The 25,889-nt window shown below is 38.4% G+C and overlaps 1 protein-coding gene across 1 annotated transcript in view; it reads left to right on the top strand.

Annotated features, from left to right (window-relative positions):
* Positions 1–25,889, top strand: part of OCA2 (OCA2 melanosomal transmembrane protein) — a 207,992-nt gene that overhangs the window by 120,743 nt on the left and 61,360 nt on the right. The window contains exons 20-22 of the mRNA XM_071570096.1: positions 8,242–8,369; positions 15,016–15,075; positions 15,596–15,700. Coding sequence (XP_071426197.1) covers positions 8,242–8,369; positions 15,016–15,075; positions 15,596–15,700 — 293 coding nt within the window. The remainder of the gene's footprint in view (positions 1–8,241; positions 8,370–15,015; positions 15,076–15,595; positions 15,701–25,889) is intronic.

Genomic DNA, 25,889 nt, shown 5'->3' with positions numbered 1-25,889 from the left:
AAATGGTCATGGAGAAGCACAGGGCTGAGAGAGGTGTGGACAGATCCCATTAGCATGAAAGGGGTGTCAATACTAAAGGTGCTTATTTTTACACTTTGAAATTTTATTCTGGAACATTTTCATTATCTGCTATCAGTGAGAAATAGATTAAACCATGTTATGCCACTATACTGTACAATGGTGGAATTGTATCTGACATTTGTTTACAAACAATAAAGCTGTATATGCAGATTTTAAAACTTGACTTTAAAAATTTAAGTGTTTGTACCCCTAGAGAGGAAGAAAAAAAGAAAGTGCTCATATTTTGACACTGTTTGGTTTCAGGTTAATTTGTGCAATAGTTAAAATGAGATCCAGAATGTTATTGAGATGTTAGTTTTAAAATATCTGAGAAAAAACATAGATCAGTTTAATAAGCTGGTGTATAATTTTTTAATGCTTAAGAAAATCGTGGTGAGACAGAGAGCTCTTAAGCTATAAGATTGATTAAAGAAAGCAGAGGCTAAAAATGCCAAGAATGACATTGTTAAGTTTAGCACATCTTATGTTTCACTTCCTATGTCACTATATCCTCATTGTAAAAAATGTGTATTTGCTCTTTAATTGTCACTGAAGCTAACATTTATCTAGAAATTATCTAGGATCTGTGAAATTAATCAATTTTCACCATTGAAAGCTTGTAGGTATTGACTCCTAGGTAATAGCTCAAATGATTATCAACTATATTTGAAGTTGTCACAATGACTATTTTAATTTATTTGTCTTATTTTTTTTCCATTTTAATTTGAATTTTATTTCATTACTTTGTAAGCTTTCTAATATGACTTGTTAAATTAAGCAACCAGATGCAAAGTTTGGAAAGCAACATTTGTGAACCTTTTCTGTTCAGCTGAAAATATCAGCTTGAATAATCTCTAGTTGCTTGGAAACTCCCTCACATATTTCAGTGAAGTAGATAGTTTTAGTCCCCAAAACATTTGGATTAGATATACCTTTTCTGTATATGGCAGTAGGTTCCTGCTTTGAAAGTATCCATGGTCTTGTTATGACTGTGATATTGTGGTCTAGAGGGGGAACATTCCCTATATCTGGAGCTGAGAATTTTTTGTTAGTCTAATTTAAAGTTGTACCAATGCAACCAAAACAGTTACTGTTATTCCTCTTATGATAACACTAACACTTACAGTCTAAATTATCTGATTAGTACAAAACATTATGCAGTGTAAAATGTTGCAAAAAATCAACCAAACAAAGATTGCCCCTTCCTCCAAAAAAAAAAAAACCAACAACAAAAAAACCCAAACCCAAACACAATACTCACAGTGCCTTTTTTTTTTCTTTTTTTTTTGACTCTTTGGTATGGTCTGTGCAGAGCTGAGTTGGACTTAATGATCCTTGTGGGTCCCTTCCAGCTCAGCATAATCTGTAATTCCATGATTCCGTGATTTAGATCTAACCCCTGTTGAGTTACTGATAAACTTAGGTTCTTTACTATCATCATAGGTATTTCTTTTAGCTGTAGTTACTCATCCTTTGGAGTCTTGTCTGTGGCAATTTCATTCTTCTGCCACTTTTTTCCATTATTCCATCTGCATCAAGTTTTGATGCTGCTTTCCATGACTAAAGTAGTTTCTTTAGTTCCTTATCTGACAGTGGTCAACAGAGCAATGGATTATAGCATCTGACAAGCTTGTTCAGTCCAATGTAATAAGACATAATAGAGCCACAGATTTAGGTAGTCCTCTTTGACAGTCCTAAACCCTTTCTGGAGACCCTTCTGGGTCATTGCAGTTGTGCTTGCAGTGACTGCTCTGCAGCACTTTCCCCCATCTACTATTGGCAGTGTAGTTAGATATATTTTAGCTCGTTCAGTGTTCTTTGACTCCCTGGCTGTGCTTTATTTGTTTACTGTTTATTGTTCTGGTATGCAATGGCATTGCTTTAGGTTGTCTAGTACTTTTACATGGAGGCCCAGAAGAGCTTTGCATGGGCCTGACCTGCTTGCCTTTGTATATGTAGTATGGACACTTGATTGCACAGTGAAGATGTGAATTGTTTCAAAATGATAATGGACATAACTGTGTTTGAGAGACAGTACATCTTTGATTCATTGTCATGTTGAATTCCTGATATAGTGTACATGAATATGAATTAAAAGTAACTTTGACAATTATTCTGTAGTGTAAATGTTGGAAGTGAGCTAAATTGATGCAGTCAGAATTGACTTGGACTCAGGACTTGTGCAGATGTGTGTTAGTGATGTCAGCATAACACTTGGATCCTGAAAATCCAATAAATATGCTTTATATGATCCTTGCAGTTTAAATTTATTTTAGGATATTTTCAAAAAAATCCACCTTGAAATTGCACAGTTGTCTTTATGAAAATGTAATTATGCATGGAGAAAATGCCCTGTCCGTGCTGCTGCCCATACACCTGTGGAAAAAACAAGGACCAATAACATATGTATTTGCTAGTGTGGCCTTCAATCTTTATTGCTCACTTTTAGAAAAGTTGACCTTTCCTTTATCTTGATATTTGTGGCTTCTCAGATTATTTTTGGTTCACAAGAGTCAATAAGGCTATGGCAATAGAGTGTGTTTGTTTGCAGTGACCTTTACTGAGATAACTGTACTTTTTTAGACTTACAGATCGGTGCAATATACACGGCTATACATCTGTCAGCACATCTTCCCTGTAGATGCAGTGCCTAGCTAATAACAATCTCTAACCAAGGTTTTTTCTGTTTTGAATGCCATCCTATCTCAACTATTAAATTGCATTTGAAGGGTTCATGAAGTTTGGTTTTGACATTTCAATATAATAGTGAATATGATATTTGCATTCTGACTTCATGGTACTACGTCTATGCAACGAAGTCCAGCACATCTTTTTGTAATGCACATGTGCTGATCTGGGACTAAAGAACAGCCAATCCTCTGCCTCCTTGTTTTATGCTACTCTTCTGTTTTTTATTGCTGCAATTACCTTGTATCAGCATAGATTTCTGCTTCTTTTGCCTTTCATGGAATTATAGTTTCCATGATTTTTTTCCATATTCTTTTATTCCTCTTGTATTATACCAAGCACTTGCTGATGTGGTGCAAATCTTGGACTGCCACCATCACAGTTTTGTCCCCAAGGAGCAGCCTTAAACTGCGATGCTAAAAATAGCACAGAAGAGAAAATTATTTCTATGAAGCTAGCCTGTGAAAAGAGATTGCTTGGAGACTAGCAAGTTGCTTGTCAGAAGGTAACTTTATAAAAATAGTTGGGCAGTTGGACTTTGTGGACAACAAGTACTACTTATATACATTCAGTAAAATTTCAAAATGTATATTTTTAGGGATGCCTGATAAAATAAAACAAAAAATTGTAGAAACCAAAATACAGAATATTTTCATTCACATTCAGAAATACTGATGATGCACATTCTTTGAGTAGAGCAAACACTAATGGAAATAAGTCTTTGATTTAATTTTTCACCCCAATATTTCTATATGCTTGCATAAGAGTATAATTAAGCATATACTTTGCATAATATTACAACAACACCATTGTATATTCAGAACAGCCATATATCTTTAGGCTACATTTTGAGGGGTTGTGGAGCTAATTAGATGTCTTCTGAATAAGCTGTTGGGACACAGTTATGGACTTTATTCATGTATTCAATACCATGCTCTGCAAATAATTATTCAAAGATAAGTACCAAATATGTTTTAGCTGGTAGGCCTGTAAACCATTGTGGAATTAAAGGGTTTTTGCAGTTCACAAAAAGTGGCTCTGGCCTTTTTGACAAATAGACAATTTGAAAGAGGACAGAAAATGAAAATGATATTTTTCTCAGGGAAAAATATATAAAAACATTCGTGTGTCCCTCCCATTGTTTGCAGGTAGGAGTATTATATTTTCATCTGGCAGAAGCTGGTCTAGCTGATTTTTAAAGAAAACTGCATCTATTTATCAACCACTATAAATATGTGACCCTGAACATTGCGTTGCCTGAATCTTCCTTGCTGCTGTTACAGCTCCTTTGCACTCCTTGTCCTACCCACTACTGCTGCCACAAACAGGTTGCTGTCTGCCCTTTGGAGCAGCCTGGTATTTACCCAAAGACTTGCTAGGACCCTTTAAATTCTCTTATCTTTGAGCTAAATATCCTGGATTCTTTAAATTCTTCCTCAAAAGTTAACTTTTCAGAGTGTTGATTGTGCTTACTTCTTGGCCTTAGATTTCCTAATGGCTGTGTATTTTACAGTCTATATTCTCAGGGCTTACCAGGGATGAGGAGAAGAGAGGTTGCTTCACAGAACTTACTATTTAAGGTCCTGGTTCTGTATTTCAGTGGGCCATTAGGTTCAGTTGTGATTCTCTGCATTTTTTGAGTCTTTTCTGCAGGACTATTTGGTATGCAGTTGCTTCCCACCCTGGATTTTTACAGTTTTATCTCTTCCCACCTAAATGCTCCTTTGCCCAGGCCAACACTGAGGTCACACAATGATCTCATTCACTGACTTTGGTTTCAGTGCAAATGTCTTGAGTGCCATTTCAGTTTCCAGAAAAAATGATTTTTTTTCCAGAGAATTCCAGAAAACAAAAAGTACCCTCAGTGTTCATAAATGCATTACCCAAATTCTGTGCATGTACAGTGAACATAAAATGTCCACATTTTCCTTTTGTTTGGAAGAAAATTGTTATGCTTTTCAGCTGACAGTAGGTCAGACGAAACTACTTTTGCTGAGGAATACAAGTTTTCCTAACAAGCATTTTAAAGGCCTACAAATTGCACAGTAATTTTTCTCTTTCATTGCTTCTCTTTTTCCTGCCTACCTCCAAATTCTAGACTTCTATTTAATTCTATTATATTTTTTATGTTTTCAAGTTCTTCTACTTGATTATGTTAAAATAAGGGATATTTTTTGAGTAGGATTGCAATCGTGTTCCATTCATCATGAGCTATTTATTGTTCCAAAGGTGGTTTTCCCTGCAAGGTATAAGAAAAGCAAAACACTCAAACTATTTCTACTGTACTTTTTTTCTGGCATCAAGCAGAAGATGTGAAAATCTTTTGTTATGAAGAATGCATTATAAATTTTCAAGGTTCATTTTGTAATAAAATTTCATTTTCTTTTTCCTAAGATAAATAGAAACTGTCACCCTCTTCAACAGGTAGAAATGGAATTTAGATTCAGTTTCTCTCCAAGTTCTATTTCCAGAACATCAATTGTTGTGAAACAGAGGTGCTAAAAGGCAGTAAAGGAAGTGGTCCATGGAAATGTAAATGGGCTTTGCTTTCACTATAGTAATGAGAAGTTATTTTAAAAAGTTATTCCTATTTCTCTTTCTTACAGTTCTCCTTTGTGACTCAGGAACCTAGAAAAATATGAACAGAGAAGCCAGTTTTTAGTGTAGCCTAGTTCTTTCAGTTCTTCAAAGTGAAACAAAAATGCTTCAGATTGGATCCAGGGCAGATGCAAAGCCACCTAAATGCATAAAACACTGATTTAGTATGTTCATGTCATGAACATACTTAGAAAGGCCCTGGAATAGCCTTAGGAAACCTGTCTACTTAGAAAAGCAGGCCATCCCTAACTTTGTAGCTTACTTCAACAAGCCATTCAGCTGAGAGCAGGTAGTCAAGCAGTCATCACACACGTGACTACTGTGGCCTTCAGGCTTCAGAACAAGGCCTTACTCTTATCCAGCCATGGGATGCTTAAATCAAACTGTGGCACTAAATTGTGTTGTGAAGAAAAATCTTGCATGAAGTCCCCTCAGTTCCTCAAGAGACTTCCTCTATCTCCTCTCCTCTACACTGCCTGTGAGAGATCGGCAGCTGTATCTTCTCTTTGCAGGCACCACAAGGAGAGCAAACACACTCTGAACAGGCCATGTGTGTAGACTGAAATAAACTCTGTGCAGCCAGAACTGGCAGCTCATGTGTTTGACTTCCCTTTGGAGAGCTGTACTTGCTGAAGCACTGCAGGAGGACACCTCTCTCTACCTGTATCCCCAGAGAACAATATTGTAAGGCTGGGCATTATTCCCTCATGCAAAGCTGTATGCATGAAGCTAATGCTGATAACACTCAGGGTGCTAAAAAATGCCTGGCTCCACCCACCTCTTGTGCAATTCAATTAGATTTCATTAGCTTTAGTGATTAATTGTTATCTGCATAGAGCATGTTCAAGTTGATGCGTTTTCATTGGATACAGAAGGATAGAAACAATACCACATCACAGATTGTTCCAGAACTTGGGAAATTCTTTAATTCTTCATGATGTTGTACTTATATATGAAAAGTATATGAGAAAATGTAATATTGTCACTTATGTTTTTATAAAATAGCAGTAAAATTCTGCAACTTAACTTCAATTCTACACATAGCTACTTCCCCTTGCATAGTATTCCACTAACAGGAACTGTAACAATATGTATTTATTTAAGACGAAATTGGGCCCACTGTTCTTTGCTGGAATTCAGAGACAGGCAAGGCAACACTCAGAAGAAAATTAGGCAGTGCATTTCCATAACCCCTTTATTTTTGATGAGAGCAAATAGCTATTTCCTTTTCATGAATGGATTCTCTTTGCTTTATAAGACAACAAATCAATTTTGCTATCAAAAAGGCATGGTAGACACTTTCCTCTGCTGTTTTGGAAAGTCTAGGAGCACTCCTGTCCCTGCCATTTGCAACTGTTTTTGTAAAGTCTATACACACAAAAGCTGGAGCTAGTGTCAGAATAGGTTTAGCTCTCCTTACCAAAACAACCAGCCACGGTAACTTCTGAGCTGCTGGTTTCAACTTTCAGACAGGTTTGGTTGCCTGCACTGAGATGCAATGTTTTCAGCAGCTTCTTGTTTACTGATCACATTTAACCTGAAATTCTCATTGAAAGAGTGGAGTATGTCACTGAAAGCTCCTAAAATGTACTTGAGAGAGTATAATGCATTCTTTGATTAGGGAACACTTATGTGACACTGCATAGGATTTTTTTTAGAAAATAGTTAATGTTTACAGCTTTCTGAACCTTTGGTTTCTTTATTTCTTTTATATTTAGATATGATCTAAATGGAATATATCTTTATTTTAAAATGTTGTATGTTTTTGAGTCTCTTTCTTCTTTTAATTTAATGGAAAAACACTTATGCATAAGCTGTAAGTTGAGTGGCCTAAAATTTTGTGAATCAGCCTATGCCTCTGAATTTCCTTACAGCTGTTGAAGTTTTTTGGAGAGGGCTCACTTTATTAATCTATCTAATTTGTCTATCTAATTTGTAGCAGGGGCCTATTCTCCCTATCTCACTTTTAGTATTTGATTATAAGTTTGAGAGGTGCAGTCATATTCTTTCTTGCTCACTTTTTGTGCAATTCTGTGAATCCATAATTTTCTGACTGTGAATATGTCAAATAGGATGAGGTGCATGAAACAGTCACAACAAAGAGAGAAGTAATTTGAGGAGGTGGAAGGCATTATTTCCATACCATTAGAAACCCCCTAAAATTATGCATCTTAGATTTTGTATGAAAAAATGAATCTGCTATTTAGGGAAAAAATAGAAAAGAAAGACAGAAAGAAGGGCATTAGACTCCAACCCAGTTTTGTTTCATGTCTGAAATGCCATTCTATTTTTTAAGATAAATGTAGCAGAAGGATCAAAAAGCATTTTAACTGTGTAGAAAGTGAGCCTTGCTCAGACAGGAGATTCTCTGATTGTGTTTGCTGGCTGATTGTGCATTTGATTTGCATTTTCTCTCAATCAGTTACCTAAATATGTATATTAAAATACTTCAGGATATATAGCGAGATCCTGTCTGAAGGGTTCCTCTTTTGCTTGAAGTCCCTCTTCTGTTCTTAGTAGACTTTCCTTTTCTGTTTATTTTCTAGAGCAGGTAGACAGTAAATCTGTAAGGTCCAGGGGATGCAGCCACCCTTTTGGGAGCTGCAGAATCCTTCAGTATTCCTAAATATGTAGAGATTTCTCTGTGATTCAAACCCATTGATTACTGGGGTAACATAACTCTGCCTTATTTGCCTTTTTTTTCTTTTATATTTTATTCCAATTTGAAAGCAGAAACCATTCATCATCTTGTGGTATCTGTGAACTTTCCCTGTTACAGAGTCAGAAAATAGTATGTAAAAAATCTTTGAAAATCACAATATTGTAACTTTTATGGTGGTAGCACATAACAAGTCTGTGAAGAGTAAAGTGTTGTTCTCTCTTTCTCTCATGCAGGCTGGATTGCCATGTTGGGAGCCATTTGGCTGCTAGTGCTAGCAGACATCCATGATTTTGAGATGATATTGAACAGAGTTGAGTGGGCAACCCTGCTTTTCTTTGCAGCATTGTTTGTTCTCATGGAGGTAATATTCTCTGATTCTAAAGCCTGAAGAGTTACAAATTATTTAAAATGTGAACTATGTTCCAGGGTGGAGGTCTCCTGCTGGTTTAATTCCGCTGGAATATTGTTGATCAAGCGTGGTTATGGTAGTACAGAGAGGAATGCAGTGGAAGTTGGTTGCACCTCTATGATGTTTAATATTTCACTATAAACTTGGTCTCACTCTCTTTCTTCTGGATTTCCTGAATCTATCTGACACAAACATTTTCATAAAGGTTAATTTTAGTTTCTACGTTTGTTGGTGGTCTATGTATGGAAATATTTTATATAAAATTATGTGTTCGTTTCACAATTATTTATACAAATGATAGGAAAAATAATAGAACAAGATTTAATCAGATTTGAAAAGTGTTTCGAATGCTGTTTGCTACCTGCTGGCCTAAGATCACAGAATCACAGAATATGCCAAGTTGGAAGGGACTCACATTGAGGGATCATTGAGTCCAACTCTTAGCTCTGCACAGACCATCCCAAAGAGTCAAACCACGAGCCTGAAGTATTGTCCAAATGCCTCTTGATGCTGAAGTCCACAGGCTTGATGCTGTCACCACTTCCCAGGGGTGCCTGCTCCAGCACCCAATCACTCTCTGGGTGAAAAACCTGTTCTTGATATTCAACCTAAACCTCCTCTAACACAACTTCAGGTCATTCCCTCAAGTCCTCTCACTGGTCACAACAGAGAAAAGATCAGTGCCTGCCTCTCCTCTTCCCCTCACAAGGAAGTTCTAGACTTCAGTGAAGTCTCCCTTCAGTTTCCTCTTCTCCAGCCTGAACAGACCAGGTGACCTCAGCTGCTCCTCATATGGCTTCCCCTCAAGGTCCTTCACCATCCTCACTGACCTCCTTTAGACACTCTCTAATAGTTTAATATCTTTCTTACATTGTGGTGCCCAAAACTGCACACAATATTCAAGGTGAGGCTATCCCATTGCAATGCAGAGCAGGACAATCCCCTCCCTCAACTGGCTGGCGATGCTGTGCCTGATGCCCCCAGGACATGGTTGGCCCTCCTGGCTGCCAGGGCACTGCTGACTCATATTCAACTTTTCATTGGCCAGGACCCCCAGGTCCCTTTCCATGGCACTGCTTTCCAGAATCTCATTCCGCAGTTTGTATGTACATCCAGGCTTGCCCCATCTCAGGTGCAGAATCCGGCACCTCCCCCTGTGGAATTTCATATGGTTGGTGATTCCCCATTCTCTGAGTTGGTGATTCCCTATCCTCTGATTTGTTGAGATCTCTCTGTAGAGCCTCCCTGACTTTGAGGGAGTCAACAGTTCTTCCCAGTTTTGTGTCATCTGCAAACTTAATTAGTATCCCTTCTGGTCCTGCATTCAAGTAATTTATGATGTTGAAGAGCACAGGGTCTTTAGATGGAGCCCTGTGGAGCCCCACTTGTGACAGGTCACCATTCTGATGTTATGCCATTCACTGTTACCCTCTGTACTTGACCCGTGAGCCAATTGCTCATCCACCACATGATGTGTTTTCCCAGTGATGCCGTGAATGACCCTTCCCCCCAAAAACAGGACTTCGAGCCACGTTAGTGTAGGGTAAGATAAAAAGTAAAGGTCCTTTAATAACACAGGGCCTACAGCCCACAGGAATACAGGATGACATGCATGTGTCTCAGTTCTTGTTTCTATGGCTTTTATAATAAGATCCCTCCAATCATTCCTTTACACATTTCTCAGTCCAGCCCCAGTCCCACCCCTGGTCCAACCCCCTGGAATTGGGTCTGGGGTCGTCAGGACCCTCTGTCTTCATCAGCTCTTCTTCCTCAGGCACACAAAGGTCTCTTGGAGTTCATCCAATTCTGGCTTTTGGGTCACTCTGACCTATGTTTATGTTTCATTCTGTGGGCCTTCTGATATCCTTCAGCTCTTTACCTTGGAAAGGAGTCTAAACAAGATTAATTAACTAAAGGAATCTGAGCTCCCTGTTCTGGGACAGGGGTAGTGATAGAAAGGCATTAAACTTAAACTGTTAGAAATATTAACCCTCTAAAAATCTACAACTACTGTGTTCCTAAAATCTACAAAATGTGAAAATCAGAACAAAAACCCTTTCGGCATCACCAGCTGTGTGCTGGACATTTTGTCCAGAAGGATTCTGTGAGAGACAGTATTGAAAGCTTTACTGAAATCCAAGAAGGTGACATCAACTGGCTTCTGTGGGTCAGATAGGTGGGTTACCTTGTCATCAAAGGAAATCAGGTTGGATTAACAGGATTTTCCTCTCAAGAAGCTGTCCTGGCTGTGACCAATGACTGAATTGTCTTTCAGGTGTTATCCAATACTTCCCAGAATAATCTTCTCCATGAATTTACCAGTTGCTGAAGTGAGACTGAGAGGCCTGTAGTTTCCAGGGTCCTCTTTCTTGCCCTTTTTGATAATCAGGAGATTGTTTGCCAGCTTCCAGTCAGCTGGGACCTCTCCAAATTCCCAAGACTATTCAAAAGATATTTCCTAGGATTGTGTTTTGAAACGACAATATCAGTGAATTTTATTTTGGAATGCTAATTTAAAAGATATTCAACTCTTGAAATGTTTAGATACCTTGCTGTGTGGTGTCTTTGTCTATCTGCTTGACAACAGTACATCCGTGTTTGTATCCAATTTTGTTCCCTATTTGAGGCTTTTGTATAGCCTGAGATATAGCCTTTTGTATAGCTTGTATATTTTTATCCCAAATATTTGGATAAATTTTTGTATGAATATTCACATTAACTTGTCAGTTAGAGACATCTAAAAGGCTGACTATTTTTCAGTTTTGTTAGGTTTAAATTTTATAATACTGTTGTAGAAACATGACTGACAAAACCTGAGAGACCACAGACACTGCCATAGCTAGTGAATTGACTGATGAGCAACCTTGAGAAAAGCTAGTGATAATTTTAGTCGCATAGCCTCTTTCCTCTGCACTCCCCTCCCAATGATTGGAAAAATACCAAAAATTTGTAAGTTTTGGTCTGTTAAAAAAAATCACCAGCAATAAAAGGGACAACATTTGAAACAATACAACTAACTCTAATTAATGCCAAAGTGGAAGTCAAAATCTGGTAACCTCTGAGAAGATGAATGGAAACTGATTATCATTATAAGGCTTGTCTGTGAGCTGCTAGGTATAAAATTCAGGACTGTTGATTTTTTGTATGCTCATTAGTCCAGGCAATTTTCAGTTCTCTGTTTTATTAGGCTCTATACACCCTTGCATTTTCTAGCTCTTATTCAGAATCCATGCTGAAGCCATGTTTATTTTGTCTGTTGCCACTATAACAGTTTATTAATTGCATCCCCTCATGTACTTATTGTTTTAACTTGTATTGAATGGCTTTAATTTGAGTGCTGTGTGACTGCACAAAAACATAGTAAAACATGCAGGAAGTTATTTGCCATTTACTGCCAGACTTTGGGTGCAACTGTTGTGGTTCATTGAACTTCGTTTTTTGGCTTCTCAGGTCACCAGTGAATAGCTTGCTAAAGAAAGAATATTTTTACTGGCTCTTTAGAATAACAGCTGTTTAAGGTCATGCAAGAAACTTGTACAGACAATCAAGAATAATAAAAAAATGGGGATAGTAAATTCTTCTCCATAATGAATGAGAAAAATATTCTATGTATCATCACTGCTAATTTTGATCTGAATCTATTGCTCTTTGGATTATTAGATGACAGTCCTTGCCAAGGCATTTTTCTTTCAGTTAGAAATGTCAAGAAGAAACAAGTCAAAACAAAGGTATTTATGAAGGATAAGAAATCTTTCATGATCTAAGCATTCAGCAGTTGTCAGCTCATATTGTTCACCCTTGGTGATCCTTCAGCTTGAATGGTTCCCAGTCTGAAGCTATTTCCTACTGCTATAAATGTTCCCTTTACAATTACAAGGCACATTTAAAAACCTATGTCGGACTTGGGCTGCAAGTCATTTTGGAAAATGTGATTTGAGTTCCAGACATTTTGGAAAATGTGATTTGATTTCCTGAACCACAGGGGAACTCTTGGTGGTTCTGCCTTTGGGGGCTCATCAGTCCAGTCTAGTGGTTCTTTTACAATGAAAAACCTGGAAATCCTTTGGATCCCTCTTGTTTTCTATTGTGTCCTTTGGGTAATTAATCTTTACAACTGTCTTTTTAGTCTTTGTCCACAAGTGGCTGTTATAGGCTATAAAATCTTTCTGCTTCTTCCGTCTCTATGGCATAAGTTCCTGTGTCTCTCATGATTACAGTTCTTTGTTCACTTTTATAATATTGACTTTTACATCAATCCCTTCAGGCAGAGTTTATTTACAACAGTCATCATGACATAGTGTGCACAAGAGGGATTAATGCAAATTTTTGTCCATAAATTAAACTTTGTTTTAAAATGGCACATGATTTTTTTTCTGTAACAAAACTCTATTTTGAACTGTCATACAGGAAATAGTATGCCTGAAGACACCAATTAGAGCAAAAATACTTATTTTTCTTAGAAAACACTGGAATATCCAGGAGACCCTCTGTGCATTTTACCTGCTGGGGAGGCCAGTGGCAGGGTGCTAATTACTGACTTTCAATTAGTTGGCTGCAGGAGACTGGCCTGGAAATTATAGAGACATCCTAAAACTCCTTCTGTTATTAGTATTATCATCTCTAAAGAGATGGGCTATCTGCAGACTGACTCTTGCAGGAGGAATTTCTATGTTCATCACTCTCTTCCCTCTTTTCTGAACATCTCTTTTTCTGAGTTCCAGAACAAATTTTGAGTGTTACTGAAAAGTAATATGTTCTGTTAACAGAGAATTAATAAGGTAGCAATATTAACTGAATGTAATTCTACGCTCTAATTGCTGACAACTATGTGTTAAAAAGTTTATTTTGAAGTGTGAACACAAAGCAGTCGTAGAAAAACTGTTGCTATTCACTAAGAACATTGGTTTTACACACATATAAAAAGTCACTGTCATACCCTTTGAGTTGCTAAAGCAACACAGATAGCTTAGAAAGAAAATGATAACTTAAAATTGTGAGCAAGAATTAATGTCTTAGGAAACTTCTTCCTGGGAAGTTACAGTAATGAAAAGATGTCCTTTTTTTGGAATGTAAAGTGTATGTGTATGTATTTAAAAGATGTGTTGCTTCTTTTTTGCATGCTGTGTCTTTAATTGTAGATAAACCTTTTTTCGTTCAATGTATCGTTAAAACCAAGTATTATTTCTGGGTCAAATTTACTGTGTGGTGGTATCCAGACTGCTAGCTGATGTCCAGTTGAGCTGCAGGTACAGGAACAGCCAGTCTGAGTAAAAGCGCCTTAATCACTCTGACTCAACCAAGCATTGTATACCACACACTTGGTGCCTATTAGGATGTTTGTCCATCTCTGTCATGGAATTTGATAGCATTTGAGTTGAATGCTGTTTGTTCCACTGATGTCTCTGAAGGGCTCTGTCTGACCACCATATATATGGGGGTTATATGGAGTTGTGTTGTGTGAATGCTGACTCCTGCAGCTCTGTGAGGCAATGCAGTCACTAAATGAGGCACTGCAGCTGAATGATTCTTTTACTTGACAGAAAAAAAAAATGAAAGCAAGCCAACCAGCTTGGTCTAGGCTGAACGAAAAATGATGTGATCTTCTCCCCTGAGAAACTGAGAAGTCATAAAATAGATATACCTTATTCACCCTGAAAATAATTCTTCATTCTACACACCTGCAAGAGAAGAAGATAAAACCAGAGTTAAAGGCTAGGTCTCATGAGTTAAAATCACTCTTTTACCTTGTAGGTTGAGGAAATAGGTCATTGTCCTCAAGTGTGAAAACTTAGTTTGTGTTTTATCTGCCCAAGGAGAAAGCAAGAGTTGGCACCACTGGATTGGAGCCTTCCTATGTCTTTTCATCCATGGTGGCAACCATGGCTGTATGGGATGGTACCTAAGTATGCTATTAGAATGGGAATGGTTTTCACAGGGAAGACAGAGCTCTCTGCTCCAGGCTGTCCCACGGTCCAATGCTTGCAGGGCTCAGCTCATTTCAGGTGCCTAACCTGGGCATTGGAAAGCTGTGTTTCCTGCCTTTCTGGTGCTGCTACCTCTGTGCCAATTTCCATTCACCCAAGATCTCTATCCTGGCTTTAGCAGATGGGATCTATTTTTTTTTAACACGTCAGAGAAATATATATAATAGAAACGTAATTTGTTTTCCTGTTTCTTCATCTAAGACTGAACACAAGATGCCTGACTTTATCTGACCTTTGAAACACATGGTATATTTTTATCTATATTGTGGGTTTGGGGGAAGTTGTTTTAAAATCAGTTGTGTTCTGGTATTCAGAAAACGTGTATCCACTGAATAATGTAATCTTTAAATTTCAGCCATTCATTGATTCTATGTCCCATGCTCTTAAGTAATCCTACCAGTTGTTTCAGTACAACCAACCCATTTCTGCAAATACAGCTACCAATCTCTGCTGTGTTTTTTCTTGTCTTCAATTACAGAGTTGCTGTAGTAGCTACATGAGTTGAATATCAATATCCTGTAAATGGGAAGCAATTGTTGCACTTTTGTCATATCCACAAAAAAGTGTAGCTACATTGTGTACTTCACTAATTGATATCAATGTCTTTCTTTCAGGCATTGGCTCATCTGCACCTAATAGACTATATAGGAGAACAGACAGCTTTGTTAATAAAGGTGTGTTTAAAATATTTATAATTTTAAATAATTTTACTCCAATTGCATAACAACTATACTTTCATTTTGAATTTAGTGTTTATGATTGCATTCCTGCATTAGCATCACATTTTGGCATGAATGATGTTTAATATGTATATTTCTGTCTACAGCCACAATAAACCTAGCCATAAATGCAATAGGGAAACCTTTTCTCTAGTCTAAAACCTCCAAAAATACAAAGGTAAAAGAAGTATAAAGACTTAAGGGTCAAAATTCACAGTTGCACAGTGTATTTCTTGTGCAAAATTTGAGTATTAGAAATATCATTCTTTGTACTTTTATTTGTTCATATTTTCTTGGAGAAAGAACAGTAATTGTGTTACTAAGTGTATTTTCTCTAAGATGCCTTTCCTGTCTCAGATCATAAGGTAATAATAAGTGTTGATAAATTAAAACTGTGAAGAATGTGCAATTATGCCAGGGGGGATACAGAGCCATACTGATCTCAAAGTTATAATTTTCTCTCTCTCAATTCCAGGTGGTTCCTGAGGATCAGCGCTTGGCAGTAGCTATCATTTTAGTGCTCTGGGTGTCTGCTTTGGCCTCGTCTGTGATTGACAATATCCCCTTCACAGCTACAATGGTAGGGTCTGTGGAGCACTGCACATCCTTCTGGTGTTGGCAAGGGAGATGAGCTTACTGATTACAGTTTGCTTTTTCTGCCCCCCCCCTTTTTTTTTTTTCACCTCTGCTGTGTTGTAGTTTGCTTTGTCCTCTGAGATCAAATTGTTATTAGGAACTCACTCATACCCCAAAGTTATCTAGCTGGCCATTGCAGTTAGTTGTGGGACTAGAGGCACTGTTTTGTCTGCATTTTTACATTTTGCCTTTTATATCCACATCTCTAGTTGAAAAGTAAAATTGTCCTTTTGATGGAAACTGTCAGTATGCATATACTGCTATCAATCTTTTCCCTCTGTGTGCTGTGTAGTTACACTAATGTTTTTTTAACACTTGAACCTTTTATTCCTACCTCACTTATATAATTAGTTTAAACCCCAGCAAATTATGTTAAGCATAACAAATATTTGTCAGAAGCTGAGCTTTAATATCAGAAAAGTATCAAATTAAAACAAATTAGAGCATGCTCATATAGGTTTATTCAATCAAGTTCTCTGTTTAAAGTGCGATAATCCATTCATTATACTGTAAGAATATTTCATTGTTACACCTCATCTCAACTTAGTATATTTTTTCTGCACTTTTTTATTCTTAAGGGTTGTGTCCACTCTTAACCTGTGTCAAGGTTTAAGACATTCCTAATAGAGCATATGACAAATTGGGCAGATTTTCAACTGCTCTGTAAATATATATTAATATTGTATTTTGCTGTGATTATTGTGGTGTTTCCTGTGCAATTATATTCATTTAACAGCAGCTGACTGCAAGCAATAGGCATGAAAGGAAAGATTGGTTCAGGATGAGTCACCTCCCAGCAAATGCTTGAGGGCTATTAAGCAATAAAGGAGAACTCTTAGTGTAGAAGATTTGGTCTCATATCCAGCTTGTCTAGGAAAATTGGCTTGGAGTAATACCAGCCAAACAACACCTACGAGCACATCAGACAAAGGGTTTTCCATACAGTTTGAAAGGAACCCTCCTTTAAAGGGACATGTTTTGGGGAATAGGACTAAAATGCAGCTATCCTCTGGGATAGCTGAAGACTATCTCTTTTGTATCTTTGAGGGTGGGAAATAGACATGGATCCTTGGCAACATTTTAAACATTTCAAGTTTATCTCTTTCTCATTCTATTCTGGGGTGAACCTAGGAAATTCTGCTACAATTATTTTTTTATTTTATTTTTTTTTAATTAGGCAGAGAGAACAGACAGGAAATAAAATGCAGGCATATTCTCACCTATGTAAAAGCAGTTGTTAGCTGAGGTGTTAAGATGTTAAAGCATCATATAGCAAACAAAAGTTGAGGCCTCATATCATCTAGTTCAATGAATAGGCTTGCACTTCAGTCTTTGTCATTCTGCATTAGAAAATACTTAAAGGAAGTTCCTAAGTAAATAAACCCCAAGTTCTTATGTCAGATTGTATAAATACTCATTTCAAATTCTTTTTGCTTCTTTGGCATTTTGTTCCTATTTTAAAAGAAGAAGTATTTGGTTTTGGGAGGCTATTTCTCGGTATGTATGTCAGAGTTATGAACTCTGATAAGAAGTATTAAATATATTGAACACAGCTCTTTTTTAGAATGACTTTTTCCAAATCAGGGACTTCTATATATGAGTTTGTTTTTCCAGTTCTTGTTGATATAAGAGTAATGGGGCACCTACTATGATGTAGCCATGAATGATCTTGTCCTTTCCTCGCAAAAGATTCCAGCTCCACAGATAAACATGCGCTCATAAAAATGAGAGACAGAAGTATTGAATCCCTCCAGGTGTCCATAAATCTCCTTCAGTGGTGAACAAATGCCATGACAATGGGTCAGTCTCTGTTGTGTTTTTCATTAGTCATAAGTTTGATGGACTAAGTACTGGGTAGGGGGGTCGAACCTATCAAGTTCCTTCAATTTTTTGAACTCAGAGATACAAAAAGTCTGTGTGATTTAACAGATATCAGCTGTATGCTCCGACTGAGGAAAGAGTGTTTGGAGGATGGCATCACAGACCTCTAACCTATAGTGGATTTGTCACTGGCCAGTAGGAGTTAAGGGCAACCAGTCTCATGGGGTGACATCTTGTTCAACTTGTACATGAGTTTCTTAAGTATCATTGTGCTGGTTTGAAGGTAAACTAAGAGGAGAAATGAATATAACACAAAAAAGATTATAAACCAGAGTTACAATTTAATAAGAAATATTACAATATATGCAACGATACAAATGGAAATTGGTTTTAACCCCAAAACTCCAGAAGTATAACCCAGCACCCTGGGGCACAAACAGGATGTTGTTCGTTAGCCCCTGTGCTGAGCCCCTCGGGGTTCCTCTGAGTCCAAAGTAAAAGGAAGGGAAAAACCTGTTGGTGCAGATGAGGACTGCAGTCTGGTCTAGAGTGGTGGTCGCAGTCCTGTTGAGGTTCTGGTCCTACTCTGGATTCGACGAGTGGTACCAGAAGTCCCTGAACCCCAAGATTATATACCCTCAGGTTCAGGTGGGAACACCCAGTACCTCCCCCAGGGTGGGGAGTTCCACAATGGCTGATCTGACTCTGTGAGTCATGGGGTTTTTTGAAATTGTATTATATAATGGTATTTTGGCCCATTAGCAGCCATGACACCTCAAGCTGGGTGTAGAGGTGCTAACGACTCCCTGGAGGGGAGTTATCACAGCTCTTATCTCACAGGCTTCTTTCACACCCAGCTTACAGTCTGAGGGGGTCAGGTGTGCCCTGAGCAGGTGCTGCAAATGGTCATTGTTAACAGATTGTGAGAAATTATTTAGAGGGTGTAGAATACACAGTTTTGGTTATACCCACACAGCAATAAACTGGTCCCAGCCACTGAAAGTAGGACAACTTGCTCCATAGATGTGAAAAGGCTCAGCTCCAACTCTTTCAGTCTTCTGTTACACCACCTTACTTGCTCATGTAGATGTGGCCCGTAAAATTGATATGTAAAGTGGTTTGACCCAAGAACTGCCTGAGAAATTGAAGAAATACGAAAGTCCATTAGAGCCTGAGCATAGCTGAAGGGAAGAAAAACAGAAAACCCTGCAGATAGCTCTGTAACTGTGATGTTATGTTTCCTTAAAAGGAAAAAAAATCAAATTTTAAGTATGACTGTCCAAATTTTCCTTAAAAAAATTAAATTGATGTATGGTTGTCTAAAATTTGCTCTGAATTTCTGTGTTTGTACTACTGAGATAATCAGATTCATAATGACTTCTTTTGTACACATTAAAAAAAAGAAAAAAATGTGAATTCCCAATTAATGGACTTGGATATTTAAATTTCACTTTATTTGTGTTTTGATAAAGTTGACTGCTTCATTTAAAGTTTTGGATTTGACAGTATTAAAATGTATAGCTAACAACAATCAGTTACCTTAATAGGATGTGAAAAGCAGAAGCTGTAGATTGATATTTTACAAAGGGAATTAGAATAGGAGTATATGTCAGTTGTCATTACAAAGAATTCTAGGAAATAAACTATTTTATGAATTGAAGTAATGAAAACAGACAAAGAAAATGGTTTCCTAGAAGAAATTCTATGAATTTTCAAAAGTTTCTAAGTATCTATGTAGTCAAATAAGCATTCTTCCTTATCTTAAAATATCCGAAGATGGTTAAAGACCCACTGATGCAGTGGAAGGATTTCCGCTTCCAGGAGCCAGGCTAGGAAGGCAGCTCAAAGGGCTCCCTAGGATCAGGTTCCTTGGAAGCTTAGGGCGGCTACTCCCGCTCCCAGCCCAGTGACCGCCCCCGACGGAAGGAGTCTACACAAGCCAAGAGTCCACGAGGAGAAGCAAGTTTATTAGTGTGCAACGGCTTATAAAGGGTAGCATGGGACTTTCTAGAACTTGGGTGGGGAGATGGGAGGAGTGAGGCACCTAATTGGGTGACATGCAAATTAAGGGGAGGAGCAAAGAAGGAACCAATGGGAGAACAGGGTTTAAACATAACCATATAAGGAAACTGGTGCACTGCACCAAACTGGGACCAATCAGGAGTGGGTTGGCGGGAAAATGCCCTAGGGGTTTGTGGGAAGAAGGAACCTGGATAGGGATTACTAAGGGCAAATGACTGGGGTAGACATATTGGGGTGTATAACATTCAAACTGGGGAAACATCAATATAGGGTGTGAACTTAATAGAGTCCTTATAAATCTCTTGCAGACCTTCCATATTCAGGGTGCCGGGTTCCTGGACTTCGGCGTCCTCATCTATCCATCTCTTGTAATATTTTTGCCACTGTATAAACCCCGGGTCTCCTCTGACATTAAAATGCACCACATTATCTACAGTCTTAAGAAGAAAACATAAATATTTTCAGTCATTTTAAGACAGATATATTTTAAAAGGCAAAATATTCATGTATTTAAACAGAATTAACATATTGATGATTTTCAGCAGCCTTCAGCACCAGCATTATAGAGAAGACTTCTCTCTTATTAAAAAAATCTGAAATTACAAAAATCAGATCAGATTTTATTTGAAGCACCTTACCCTGAAAATACCTTTTCAGTGCAACACTGTTGTTGATCAAATTTTTCTTTGCTCTAGACAAATCTGGTGTAACCTCACCACTAAAAATGTCAGTACCATATGGAATTCATGTACAGAAGTTGCTAAACTGAAATCTCTGCAAAGAGGTCAGAACACAGTAAGTAGTTTTTCCTACAGAGGATGGTGTAGAAAGATCATTGCCTACAGAAACAGTGCAATGAGTTTCTGAGGGCAGTTAGCTCATCATAGGTTGCATACTTTTACGGTTTCTGTCTTGCCAAAATTCTGTTTGTGTTAAACTAAGCCAAAACAGCGGAACTACACAAAGACTAAAATGTCTTGTTCCATATAATTTGTCCTGAATGCAAAGATCATGAACTGGCCCAAAACAAGATGAGAACATTGAAAATTGCCTGATGAACTGCAATCCCAGGACTTTTCCCTTCTCTTTAAGCATTGAAAAGTGAAGATCCAGCTCCCTAAGTAAATAAATTTATATGAGTCAGTGTTTATTGTATTTCTTTGCATAAGCATGACTGGCAATTGTGATAGCTGTCTTCAGGTATTAACTCCATCATAGGTGCAGAACCTGGCATTTGAACTTCTTAATTTTGATCCCATTAATCATGGTTCAGTGTTCCAATCTATCTAGATCCTTTTGCAGAGCTTCCTGTCTCTCAAGAGAGTCAACAGCACCTCCCAGTTTAGTATCATAAATGTACTTTAAATGTGCATTCAACTCCTGCATCCAGATCATCGATAAATATTTTGAACAGAACTGGCCCTAGAACTGAACTCTGAGGAACATCACTGGTGCCCATTCACCAGTCAAATGTAACACCCTTCATTGCAACTCTTTGGGTTCTGCCCTTCAGTCAGAGCTTCACCTAATGTACTGTGAACTCAATCATCCCACAGCTAGACAGCTTGTCCAGAGGGGTGCTGTGAGGGACAGTATCAAAAGCTTTCCCAGAATCCAGTAAAACTACATTTACTACCTTCCCTTCATCCTCTAGGTGGGTGACCTTTTCATAGAAGGAGTTACACAGGACTTCCCTTTGTGAACACATGTTGACTGGGCCTGATGATGCATTGTTCTTTAAATACTTTTCAGTAATACCCAGGATAATCTTCCGTATATATTTTCTGGGGAGCTGAAGATTTGTAGTTCTCTGGTTCTTCTATGATGTCCTTTTAGTAGACTAGAATAACACTGGCAAGCTTCTGGTCAGCAGAGATCTACCCATATTTCCAAGACCCTCTGGTAGATGACCAAGAGGCGTTCTGCCGTAACATCTGCTGGCCCCTTTAAAGTTTCAGTGTCCCAGATTTTGACTTTGAGAAATACTTTGTGGGAAACTATGACTGTATGTAAAATGCTCTGTTGCCAGCAGCAAATTCAATATATGTAGATACATCCGGGAGTTGCTTAAGAAACACCAAAAAAAATTCCATACATAAAAAAATCATAAACCAGGAGCTTAGTTATTGTGTTTCACACATTTTATTTTTTGAATGGCAAGAGTTCTTTTTTCATGTTGCCTATCCAGCTTCTTTATTTGCAGAATAAGTGTGGTGAATCATGTCAATGCACTATATGTCATTTTATTAAACCTCTGATATTTCTCCTCCTTTTTCAATAGGCTAAACTCACAGTGACATTCCTTGAGAGGCAGACTTATTAATTTTTCAGGCCTGGATTTTCCTAGTATTGTCACTTAAATAGCCATGAATTTCTGCCCTTAGAATTTTAGGTGACATGATTTTATTACCAGTATGCTTTTTAGTTTAATTGACATGTTTTATCAGCTATATATGCTGGAGCCATCTGTTTATATTTTTCTTTTATTAGCAGAAGTAAAAATACAGGCACAGTGAATCCCTGTTTTAGCTGAGTTTAAATACTATTTCCTCAATATAGCGTAACAAACAATTTCCGTTCACCATCTGGCTGGCAAGGTGACTTAGTCTCTGACAGGTCTTTTTTAGAAAGTAAATAATTTTTGGTGCAGTACTTATTGCTTTTAAAGCTATCAGACACTTTTCACTTGCAATGTTGAATGTTTCGTATGTATCTCATGTTCTTAGTGCCTACTTTACTTTTGAATATTCCTTGCCTTCTGCCCTACCAGAGTTTTCTATTATGTCCCCCATTTCACTGCTTAATGTAAGACTGGGCTGTAGCTGTCTGTGGAGACAGAGAAATCAACAACAATTTGGGAAACGACAAATACTTTTTTTTCTGTTAATGCATATTCTCTGCAGTTTTCACAGAAGACACCTTTACCAAAGATGTTCTTACCAAAGTATGTGTTGTGAAGTTCCATGGTGTAGAGCACAAATGAATCCTTAAAATAAATGCATGAATTGCTCTTTCATTGTCATTCTGCAAAAATAGACAAAATGGGCAATACTAGAAGGTTGGAATGGTTGGGATTGGAAGGGACCTTAAACATCATCTATTTCCAACCTTTCTGCCATGGGCTGGGACACCTTCCACTGGACTAGGTTGCTCAAAGACCTGTCTAACCTGCTCTTGAACACTTTGTACATGTTGCTGACAAAGATGTCAAATGGCACCAGCCCCAGTATTGATCCCTGAGAAATGACACTTGTCAATGGACTCCACTTGGACTTGGGCATCTTTTGGTTCCTTAGATGGTATCAGATGTAATCTTTTCCTACAGCAGGTAGTTCTTCATTGTCCCAGTCCCTACCTTTTCTGTCTGCTACTTGAACAGTGTGGCTGGAACACTTGCTGTTGAAGATCAAGGCAGAAAAATTGTAGAGTACCTCACACATTTCCATGTTGTGGATAACCAGATCTCCTCTTTCCTTCTTAAAAGGGCATGAATTTTACCTAGTCTTCCTTTCATCACTTATGTACCTATAGCAGCTTTTCTTGTAGCCCTTTATGTTGCTGATGCTGCTGCCTGGGTCCTCCTTGCAGCCTTTTTTGTGGATTGGTGTGACACTGGCCAACCTCCAATCATCTGGGACCTCCCCAGAGAACCAGACCTGTTGGTAGATGATGGAGAGTGGCTTTGCAAGTTCTTCTGCCAGCTCTCTCATCACCCTAGGATGGATCCCGTCTGGCCCCACAGACTTGTGAGGATCCAAATGGCTCAGTAAGTCACTAACTATTTCCTCCTGGAACACGATGGGCCTATTCAGCTCCCTGTCTCTGTCTAGCAGCTCAGGAGGACAGTTGTCTTGAGGGCCCCCTGTCTTACTGGTGAAAACTGAGGCAAAGTAGGTGTTAAGTACCTCAGCCTTCGCCTCATCTCTGGTAATTATGTTCCCCCCCAAGTCCAACAGCGAATGGAGGTTTTCCTTGCCCCTCCTTTTGTTATTAATGTTTTATGGAAGCGCCTTTTGTTATCCCTAAAAGAAGTAGCTAAACTGACTTCAAAGTGCACTTTTGACTCTCAAATTTTCTTTCTGCATACCCTAACTATATTCCTAAACTCTTTGTGAGTAGCTGACCCTTTTTTCTACAGGTGGTAAGCTCTCTTCTTTCCCCTGATTTCAACAGAAATTTGCAGGACACTGAGAGCTCCTGATGCTGAGTTCCTTCATTAACAGGTGACCAAATTTTCTGATGGAACTATTACGCATATGTGGCTGCAAATTCCCTAGCAATGAATTACCTCATAGACTTTATGTCTAGGATCTCTGTTTAGCATCTTGCTTCCCCTGTCCTTCACAGAGCCATTCTTGGAGTGGCTACAGGGCTCTGCTTTCTGAAAGCTCTCATTGGTGGGGTGTGAAAATGGCATTGCTCTGCACTTGGGAGCTGCCTGGCAACAGCTTTAAGACTGACCTCAATGGCAAGAAAATAGGTTTATCATTTTAATCTCTGCCTAATCACCTTCTCTGTGTTGGGGAGGACATGCACAAGGGGGAGTCTAAATTAAAAAGGTGTTGCTAGCGTGTGCAGTTGGAGATTGTGTCCTGCAACAAGTAAGTTACTGTAGTACATCAGGATACTAACAAATAATTCTGGTTGAAATTATATAGTAGAGGAAAATTCTTTACTTAGGTTGAGCAAGATGGCATATCCTGTGATTTAAGAATTTGTTAAATTTTTTAAAGGTCAGAACACAAAATTATTTTGAAATAAATATAACTTCATTTTGGATTGCATATCATGTTCAAGCAGTGATGGTTCAGGAGAAATAAAGTTTGTGGGGAGAAATGGCATCTTTCATTACTGTTTCATGGAAAAAAACCCAGACAAGATGTTGTATCGGTAGATGATTGATTGTCACCGATACGGTGAATGGGTGGCGCTTCCAGGAGAAGAGCTCAAAGAGCAATAGCCTGTGCTCTCGAGGGACCAGCTCCTTGGAAGCCCAGGGATGGCTCCTCCTGCTCCCAACCCGGCAACGATCCCCCGAAGGAAGAGGTCCACATGAGTCAGGAGTCCACAAAGAGAAGCAAGGTTTATTGGGGTGCCCGGACTTATATAGGGGAGCATGGGACTTTCTAGAACATGGGCGGAGTAAGGGGAGGAGACAGGGAGGAGCGAAACATCTGATTGGTGGGCATGCAAATGAAGGGGAGGAACAAGGAAGAACCAATAGGAGCACATAACCATATAAGGGAAATGGTGCACTGCATCAACCGGGGACCAATCAGGGAAGGGTTGGCGAGAAAATGCCCTAGGGGTCTGTGGGAAGGAGAAACCTGGACAGGGATGACTAAGGGAAAAAAGACAAGGGTAGCCATCTTAGGTTATATAACAGTCAAACTGGGGAAATGTCCAAGTAGCTCCTAAAGCCCCCATGGTCTTATTGGGCTTCCTTTGAGGTTTTCCTGGTTCTTGGACTTCTGCATCTTCATCCACCCAGCGCTTGTAATACTTTTGCCATTTAATCCACTAGGTCTCCTCCGATAATGTTGGGCATGCTGAACCATCTTTAGGCCTTAAAATTGAAATAGACTTCTTCAGGCAATGTAAAATTCAAGAACAATTGTTTAGACATTAGTTTATCTGCGTTAATCAATTAGAGGATTTAAGAAGAATGAATAGTACCACTGGTGGGAGGAATGGGGGAAGGGCTATAATTCTTCATAAAGCCTATATATTGCTCCATCATCAAAGAACATGCACACTCAATAAAAGTGAGCAATATTCAGCTATCAAAGTGAAAGCATTTTTCAGGAAGCAGCTGCTCCATCTCTGAGATCATACCCCCTTGAGGGGCGCCTGTGAAATACATTAAAATGACAAATTGAAGGATTAAAAGTAATAACTCTCTTCACTATTGAAACTCCTGGACTCTGAGAAAGCATTAATTTTAAGGTATATCACAGTTACTTCCACAAATCTCTTCCACATTTGCTTCTTCTTTCTCTCTCCCTTTTGGTCCCACAGACTTCTGCACACGTTAAAAACAGGAGAATAACACTGTCACCTCTTCCCTTGCTAATGACCTTGTCTCTCCAGGTACCGATTACACCATTCTTTAAAACCAAATCATTACAAAATTACCCTGAACTCACACCAGTTTTTCCCACCTAAGGTATAAGTTGTTTAGCTGTGAAGGATGATACTGGCTGAGATCTGGTGCTACTAGAAAGCCTGCCTGCTGTATTTTTGGTCTCAATACCAATTGCCTAATGAAGTCTATTATATCTCCCTACAAA

This window comes from Pithys albifrons, chromosome 1, assembly GCF_047495875.1.
Source record: "Pithys albifrons albifrons isolate INPA30051 chromosome 1, PitAlb_v1, whole genome shotgun sequence".
Taxonomy (NCBI): Eukaryota; Metazoa; Chordata; class Aves; order Passeriformes; family Thamnophilidae; genus Pithys; species Pithys albifrons.
Note: the sequence above shows the minus strand (reverse complement) of the source record. Positions and strands in the feature narration are given on the sequence as shown.